Source organism: Branchiostoma floridae, chromosome 11, assembly GCF_000003815.2.
Source record: "Branchiostoma floridae strain S238N-H82 chromosome 11, Bfl_VNyyK, whole genome shotgun sequence".
NCBI lineage: Eukaryota > Metazoa > Chordata > Leptocardii > Amphioxiformes > Branchiostomatidae > Branchiostoma > Branchiostoma floridae.
The window spans coordinates 22,731,686-22,740,642 of record NC_049989.1 but is presented as its reverse complement, the minus strand read 5'-3'; the positions used below and the strand labels follow the sequence as shown (position 1 = coordinate 22,740,642).

At 47.8% G+C, this 8,957-nt stretch overlaps 2 protein-coding genes across 2 annotated transcripts; one reads left to right on the top strand and one right to left on the bottom strand.

The window, feature by feature from the left end:
- Positions 1-583: 583 nt before the first annotated feature.
- LOC118426125 lies at positions 584-4,421 on the bottom strand (the record flags this gene model as incomplete). Its single annotated transcript, XM_035835384.1, is given in 4 exon segments — positions 584-675; positions 2,233-2,451; positions 3,094-3,257; positions 4,166-4,421. Coding segments are annotated over 3 exon segments (470 nt in total), but the record flags the coding sequence as incomplete, so codon positions are not given.
- Positions 4,422-4,557: 136 nt separating this feature from the next.
- On the top strand, positions 4,558-8,899 carry LOC118425414 (probable tRNA (uracil-O(2)-)-methyltransferase). The gene is made up of 6 exons (XM_035834223.1): positions 4,558-4,585; positions 6,731-7,069; positions 7,438-7,601; positions 7,759-7,879; positions 8,152-8,415; positions 8,638-8,899. The coding sequence occupies exons 2-6, from the start codon at positions 6,756-6,758 to the stop codon at positions 8,897-8,899; spliced, it is 1,125 nt and encodes a 374-aa protein (XP_035690116.1). The 5' UTR covers positions 4,558-4,585; positions 6,731-6,755.
- Positions 8,900-8,957: the final 58 nt, after the last annotated feature.

Here is an 8,957-nt window from a genome sequence, read left to right as displayed (position 1 = left end):
GTTTCTTGTTTGGTTACTGGGTAACTATATATAATATATAACACCCCTAATTAATTCTTTAAGCCATACCCACCTCTAGTCAAAAACATTGATTATTGGAGTAATATTTTGTATGGCTTCAGACGTTTGCTTGTGCTCCCAACCTTTCATAGTGGTGCTCCTAACTTTTTGCTGGCGCTCCTAAGTTTTAGGAGTTAGGAGCGCCATGCTCCTAGGTCAAAAAGTTAGTCTGGAGCCCTGATGAGCATGCACACACACACACACACAAACAAGTGCATGCACACAAACACACACACACAGTGCATGCACACACACGCGCACACACACATGCACGCACACACACACACACAAAGTGCATTCACACACATGCACACAAACAAGTGCATGCACACACAATCTAAAAGCTCTCATACCTACTTGAAACATTTCAAGCTTAAGTGAATATCTTAATGCAATAGCCCTAAACAAAATAGATGTCAGTAATACACCCCTTACCTTCATACCCTTACATCAATTCTAGCTATCTCTCTCCCATAAGGGGCCATTCCATCCCAGATGCCCTGACACCAACCTGACCACTTACCAGTTTAAGGCGGAGCTGCCATGGCTGTACAGAACCACAGCGATCGCAGCGCTGATGACATAGGAGACAGCAGTCACGCCCAGTATCAGGCTCTGTGGGGTAACGGACTATTGTTAAACACAAACCTACACATGTACACCACACACACAAACATGCAAACAAACAAACATGCACACACAAACACAAACATGTACACACAGACACACACACACATACATGCATACACACAAACATGCACACACAAACATGCACACACAGCAAGCACAGTGCTGATTACAAACCTACACATGCACACACACACACACACACACACACACACAAACATAAACATGCACACAAACACACACACGCACAGACACACACACACACACAAACATAAACATGCACACAAACACACACACGCACAGACACACACAAACATGCACACACACACGCAGACACATAAATGCACACACACACACACGCACACACACACACAAACATGCACACACACACACACACACACAGACACATACATGCACACACACACACACACATCACATGAGTGTGTGTGAGTTTGAGTGTGCATGAGTGTGTACAGACCTTTATCAGCACCGGCCGCTCCTCTATCCCCCCAGCGCTAGTTTCTTTAGTACTCTGTGTGTGCGTGTATGCATGAGTGTGTGTGTGTGTGTGTGTGCGTGTGTGTGTGCATGAGTGTGTGTGTGCGTGTGCATGAGTGTGCATGAGTGTGTGTGTGTGCATGAGTGTGTGTGTGTGAGTGTGTGTGTGCGTATGAGTGTGCATGAGTGTGTGCATGAGTGTGCCTGTGTGTGTGTGTGTGCATGAGTGTGTATGAGTGTGCATGTGTGTGTACAGACCTTTATCAGCACCGGCCGCTCCTCTATCCCCCCAGCGCCAGCTCGCTGCCGGCCATGGCCAGCCTCACCACCTGCGCAGTGTGTGTGTGTGTGTGCATGTGTGTGTGTGTGTGAGTCTGTGTGTGTGCGTATGAGTGTGCATGAGTGTGTGTGAGTGTGAGTGTGCATGAGTGTGAGTGTGCATGAGTGTGTGTGAGTGTGTGTGTGTGTGCATGTGTGTGTGTATGCATGAGTGTGTGTGTGTGTGCATGTGTGTGTGTGTGTGTATGCATGAGTGTGTGTGTGCATGAGTGTGTAAGACCTTTATCAGCACCGGTCGCTCCTCTATCCCCCCCAGTGCCAGCTACTGTGTGTGTGCATGAGTGTGCGTATGAGTGTGCATGTGTGTGTGTATGCATGAGTGTGAGTGTGCATGTGTGTGTGTATGCATGAGTGTGTGTGTGCGTGTGTGTATGCATGAGTGTGCATGAGTGTGTGTGTGCATGAGTGTGTATGAGTGTGCATGTGTGTGTACAGACCTTTATCAGCACCGGCCGCTCCTCTATCCCCCCAGCACCAGCTCGCTGCCGGCCATGGCCAGCCTCACCACTTGCGCAGTGTGTGTGTGTGTGTGAGTGTGTGTGTGAGTGTGCATGAGTGTGTGTGAGTATGAGTGTGCATGTGTGTGTACAGACCTTTATCAGCACCGGCCGCTCCTCTATCCCCCCCAGCGCCAGTTTCTTTAGTACTCTATGTGTGTGTGTATGCATGAGTGTGTGTGTGTGTGTGAGTGTGCATGTGTGTACAGACCTTTATCAGCACCGGCCGCTCCTCTATCTCCCCCAGCGCCAGCTCGCTGCCAGCCATGGCCAGTCTCACCACCTGCGCCGCCTCCACCAGCAGCAGCGCCGGCTCCGACACCAGTAGCAGTTTGTCGTACAGCCAGACGAGCGCGTACGGCAGCAGGTTCACGGGCAGCGAGAGGATCAGAGCCAGAGCTCCCACCTGCAGGTACGGCGCCACAAAAGCCTGCAGACAGAAGGATCACCATGGTTACACAAACAAACAACCCCTCACCAGTCCCACCTGCAGGTGCGGCGCAGGCCTGCAGACAGAAGGGTAGAGGAATCGGCATGGTTACACAAACTACTATATCATTCCAGGGACCAGGCTCTTATCTTCTTCAGACTTGAAAGCAAAAAATCTTTGATAAAGCTGTTCAAAATAAAGCCTTATAGACAGATCTAGTATAGTTCAAAGCATTCTTATTGACAGGAATAAACCATCTTATTGACAGGAATATAGCTTTGGCCTTTTGATAATGTTGGTCAGTCACAGGCTGCAGCCCAGGAATGATCTGTACGGCATGTTACACAAACAAACAAACAAATCCTCACCAGTCCGAGTGGCAGAGCTGCTCCGACCCCTGCATGGATCATCAGCATGATTGACAGGCGCAGGATGGGCTCGGGGCCCAGGAACGACCCGTACATCGGCATGTTACACAAACAAACAAACAAACAAATGCTCACCAGTCCGAGTGGCAGAGCTGCTCCGACCCCTGCATGGATCATTAGCATGATTGACAGGCGCAGGACAGGCTCGGGGCCCAGGAATGACCCGTACATTGGCATGTTACACAAACAAACAAACAAACAAACAAATGCTCACCAGTCCGAGTGGCAGAGCTGCTCCGACCCCTGCATGGATCATCAGCATGATTGACAGGCGCAGGACGGGCTCGGGGCCCAGGAACGACCCGTACATCGGCATGGTCAGCATCCACAGCAGCGGGATCAGTCTCACGCCGTCTCCACACGACAGACACATCTTTCCTGACACCAAGGATGTTAAAATAAGAACTCGCCATTACAAAAATCTTCACACCACCCAAAGACAATACAAAAGATCCTCACACCATGCAAAATCAGCTTCTCCACACCACCAAAAATCAGCTTCGTCTGACACAAAAAATTTTCACACCACCAAAAGTCATCTTTTTCTGATACAAAAAAATCTTCGCACCACCAAAAATCATCTTTTTCTGACACAAAAAATTTTCACACCACCAAAAGTCATCAAAAGTCCTATCAAAACTGGATGAACCCTGAAATCTCACCTAGCTGCACTAACTGCGGTGCTGTGGAGACCACCAACCACTTCCTGTACCACTGCCCTCGCTATGAAAAGGAAAGACAACACATGCTGCTAGAAGTGGAGAACATATATGAGACATACAACACAGCAGAGGACAGCAGAGACACGGACATCACCACGCTAGCTGGAATGAGAGAAGACCTTTCAGAAGGAATCAACAAACAGATGTACATGGCCTTCTCCTCGACGTACTCTCCTAGAAACTCCTCCAGCAACTCTCAAGCACAAGGAACCAAGAGTTAAATACCATGAGAGACTATTGACTCAAAAGCGAACCATGTGTTACTCAGCACCAAGAGACCACGTCTAGCGAAATAATAGACGTTAAACGAGGACAACAACAACAACAACAATCTTTTTCTGACACAAAAAATCTTCGCACCACCAAAAATCATCTTTTTCTGACACAAAAAATCTTCACACGACCAAAAATCATCTTTTCTGATACAAAAATTCTTCGCACCACCAAAACTCATCTTTTCTGACACAAAAAAAGCTTCACACCACCAAAATAATCCTTGTCTGACACAAAAAAAGCTTCACATCACCCAACATCAGCCTTTTCTGACACAGAAAATCTTCATACCACGGAGATTCAGCCTCCTCGTCCCCTTTTCTGCGTGACGAATCAACGGAACACTTTCCAATGACTGAAACTTGTCAGACGACCGAAACGTTTCCTGCCCTGTCACTCTGACCCTGATCAAAAATGGCGCCAGTGCAATCACAAGCGCAAGAGTCTGAAATATCCAGTTTGCTCAAGGGTTTTTCGTCCAAAATACTATATTAAAATCTTTTGAAAGCTTCTAGACATTATATCATTGTATTTTGGACGAGACATCTCTTCAGGCATTGTGTATTCATTTATAAGTTATGCAACAATATTATTATATAATAGCGTTTTGTTGCCATGGTTGTAAAGGTCAAAGGTGGCAAAGATGGCGTCATCTCGCCGGATGTGAAAGTTCGTCTGCAGCTGTCTGCAGCGAGAGTTCAGAATTTACTGGTATTTCAGCAGATTTAAAGTGATTTCCGGTTCCACCTTGGCCTTGGTAATTAAGACTTGTAGAAAATACTTTGTTACTGGGAAGTGTTTGATCCTCTCCATTGCACAGGTAACGTTATAAAGCAGTCAGCTGGTGGCGCATGACGCTGGCTGGCTTGCCACGAACCAGTATAATTTTTGTAAATGTAATTGAGGTCCTACGTGTGCGCTGATTACATGTTTGTGATAGCTACTCCTGTATTGTGTTAGTTGCTGCATACGGGCGCTGCCATGTTTGTGATAGGTACTCCAGTATTGTGTTAGTTGCTGCATACGGGCGCTGCCATGTTTGTGATAGGTACTCCTGTATTGCTTTAGTTGCTGCATACGGGCGCTGCACGGGCACACACCTGTCAGAATTTGGTCTGGTCCATTTACGACAAAACGCCTCATGTGCGGCATTTGGAAAAATGGCGGCTCGATTTGCCGATTCAAAATTTCGGCGAAACTTTGCCTCTCAGACATGTCCAAACATGCGCCGTAAATTGTTTTCCATGCGGAAACGTTAGAGGGGCGTAAAAGGAAGGCGCCATCTGTGTCAGTCGGTGTGGTTTCTAGAAATTTCGCTGAAAGAAGGTCACTTTCAAGGTACGTTCGCCATGTTTGTATGTCCCAACTTTGAGATGATATAGAAAAAAAAACCAAAGCGGTGTCCAAAATCACAGTAATATCCCGGGTAGGTAGATTAGTGACGAATATGATGCCGAAAACCGCACGTCGACACCACTTTTGTTAAATGAGAGAGAGGTCCGAGAGTGCGGTCAGCCCCTCGGCGGTAGGCGAAGGTATTGTTGTCGGATCGCCCGTGCTGAAGCGCCCGGGTCGGTGTTCCGTGCGTGACCCGAAGAACCCGAGTGAGAGCGGAAAGTTCCGACGGTGATTTCCGACGGATGCTGAAGGTACCCGAAGTGCGATTTTGCGACAAAAACCGACTGAGGGCACGCACTCGGCATGCGTTGCACACGTAACCAAAAGACCACGTGACCCCACCAACTTCTGACAGGGCCTATGAGGTAAGTATGCCCGTGCGCTGCCATGTTTGTGATAGGTACTCCTGTATTGCTTTAGTTGCTGCATACGGGCGCTGCCATGTTTGTGATAGCTACTCCAGTATTGTGTTAGTTGCTGCATACGGGCGCTGCCGTGTTTGTGATAGCTACTCCTGTATTGCTTTAGTTGCTGCATACGGGCACTGCCATGTTTGTGATAGCTACTCCTGTATTGTCACGTAATGGACCCTTCCAGCCGAACACCATAAGCCCCGCCCCCTGTTCGATCTCGGGTTCGATTTCAAAACCTCGGTCAAAAACGGCGCGAGTTGCCAAAACATGGCTGCTGCCGCTATTAAGCTGAGGATACCGTATGACTTCGGTCTAAAGCTTTTGGGGCCCTGAAATCCTCTCAGAACAGGCGAAAGAAAAATGCTATGTATTCTTTGTGTAAGGCTACATCCACTGGGTATAGTCATTTGAGGAGGGGACGTATATAGTTGCAGTCAGGGCGATATAATTTCAGTCAAAGCGGAAGCGGGAGGCGCTCCATAATAATATTACCTTGGTGGTGGGCAAGAGTGCCCGGTTTCTGACATGCGGTCGATGCAGGTGTAAAGCTGGGTACGTATGTCTGTGACAGGTTTTCTACCGTGTTTGTTGCATGCATGACATTTACATACATGCTCAGGAGAAAAACCAAACTAAGAAGAAAGCAGCTCGGTCACTCACGGAGAGGGAGCTTGTACCACATGCCAAAATATAAGACCCTAATACAAAGTCCGCTAGTGCAGAGTCCCGTCTCTTCTACGTACACTGCTTTACATGTACATCCTGCCCAGGAACTAAGTAATGCTATGGAGCGCCTACCCTTCCCAAAACAACTTTACTCAGAAGGTGTAGTCTTTGTGTGTAATCAACAAGAAAGGCATAGCATTTCTCTTTGGCCATTTCTGTCCCACTATGGCTGTTTTTGACCGAGTATTCGAAATAGAACAGGTGGTTCTATTTGTTCGATATGGCGTTCGGCTGGAAGGGTCCATTGTGTTAGTTGCTGCATACAGGCGCCGCCATGTTTGTGTCAAGAGCAGACCAGCAGGGTTCAAACTTCTTTCAGAAGCCACAACTTGACCGCCGGGCGCATGGGTGTCGACATGCTGGCGTGTGACCTTCCCGAGGCAGGGGTCAGGCGGGTCGGTGACCTGCCCGAGGCAGGGGTCAGGCGGGTCGGTGACCTGCCCGAGGCAGGGGTCAGGCGGGTCGGTGACCTTTCTGAGGCAGCCGCCAGGCAGGTCGGTGCCATTCCGACCGCTGCGGAACCAGCCGGGTTCTGGAGCGGCGTGGCCGTGTGGGTGGACAAACCGCACGTGGTGAACCGCAGACTGACCGGCGCAAAGGAAGTGGCCAGGATTTGGACCAATCACAGAGTCATCAGCACCATGCTGCAGCAGCCTAGGTGGGACGCTAGTTTCTTTGTGTGACTTCTTTTCACAATTTTGTAGTTTCAGTCTCCCCTGGTTTCAAAAAAGTTTTACACATAGATATGGTTTGTTTTAGACAATTCAATCTCTACAACTGGATAAAAATAGTGATTTACCTCTGGATGTTTTGAGTGACATCCATCACTCTTCTTCTGCATCACTAGAATGAACTGGCAGAGCACAATTCAGTGCAAGTACATCTAACTAGAAAAAAAATAACTGTTAAACCTGTAAGGATTGTATGCAAATGTAAATCTCAAAAGTATATAAATGTTTACCTGGATGTCTAAGCTTCATAAATATATGTTGTTTTTTGTTTGTGTTCTCCACACACCTGCCTCAGGGTCTTTGCTGGGTTATCTGAAGAAAGCCTGCAGAAAAGACTGGCAGATATGAAGATGGACGGAAGAAATGAAGCAGAAGGAGATGATTTAGAACTAATCATAAGGGACTTGTTACCACGGCAACTGGAGAGGGCCAAGGTTGTCAGGGAAGTCGTTGTTTTGGGTGAGAAAATGTCAAACTACTTATTTTATGAATACAAAATAATCAGCATCATTATAGCATTTCCCAGCATCAAAGGTTCTATTTGGTTCATCCCTGTGCAGTATGGGTAAGGGGGTGAAGTCTGCCAGCTGTTTGATTGCCTTGTTGTTGTCCTTAGATCACCCCCGCATCACGGCGTGGTTCATTCCCCTGGGCAGCAGTTGCCATGGCGACACAGAAAGTGAGCAGAGCTACAAGTCCTACAGATTTGTCTACTCTGAAGATCAAACAGGGAAAACGTACGTCTCCAACTGTCTCTCATACTTACCAACCTGAGATGGCTAGCTTCCATGTCTTCCTGTAGGTCTTAAAGAATAGACTGTTGGTGTGTTTGGTCAGATTATGCCATGGTCAAGGTTGATGTTTCTTGTTTAGGGAGAAGACAAGCTGGTTCAGTCTTATTCATATAACTGCTAATCTCAAACTGCTAATCTCAAATGGCCGTTGTGTATAGTTTGCCACCTTTTGTGAAAAACTGTTAGAAGTTGCTGACCTGTTTGTTTTGCTGCAGTATTGCACTAGACATCCTGAGTCCACCAGGGGGCGCTGCTGCACACAGTCCTGACAGGAACTGCAGTTCAGGGGGCGCTGCTGCAAACAGTCCTGACAGGAAGTGCAGCCCAGGGGGCGCTGCTGTACACAGTGCTGAAGATGACAGGAAGTGCAGCCCAGGGGGCGCTGCTGTACACAGTGCTGAAGATGACAGGAAGTGCAGCCCAGGGGGCGCTGCAGTACACAGTGCCGAAGATGATGGCATCTGCAGTCCAACTACAAAGTAAGTTTCTCCTTTCAGCTATAATGGTCAGGATGTTTTGAATGCTGTTGATATACAAGAAATGATTCTTCTGTGTTTCTTGCCTATCCCTCACCTGATGAGGAACAACAGACGATAGATAGGATACTGAGTGTGTGAGTGAGTAAATCTTCCCCATTATGATTTTTCTGACATATGAATTCTTTGACGAGTTAGGTTATTGATGTGTGTACATCCGCACAGATGGCTGTGTGAACATCTGCTCCCTAAGATAGCCAAGTGGTCAGAGGAGGTTGTTGAGGGCGGCAGGCGGCGGGTCCAGGACCTGGTGCCCATCGACAGGTACAACGTCCTGTACCAGCAGCTGAAGAGGAAGTACGGCAGGAGGATGATGCAGGTCTGGCCGGACGTCACCACCACAGATCCAGAGAAGTTTGTGTACGAGGACATCGCCATAGCGACGTATCTCCTGGTAACCTGGCTACGCACATCACTTTGTTTTTGAGACATTTTCCCCTTCTTGCATTTGTGTGAACGAATGAGTTATGAATGAAAAAAACAAC

What these genes read in the sequence shown, in the direction of transcription:
- LOC118425414 (XM_035834223.1), top strand. Translation starts at nt 6,756, where the DNA reads ATGGGTGTCGACATGCTGGCGTGTGACCTTCCCGAGGCAGGGGTCAGG. An exon ending in ACCATGCTGCAGCAGCCTAG is followed by an intron (nt 7,070 to 7,437) that starts GTGGGACGCTAG and finishes CACCTGCCTCAG; the next exon opens with GGTCTTTGCTGGGTTATCTG. An exon ending in GAAGATCAAACAGGGAAAAC is followed by an intron (nt 7,880 to 8,151) that starts GTACGTCTCCAA and finishes GTTTTGCTGCAG; the next exon opens with TATTGCACTAGACATCCTGA.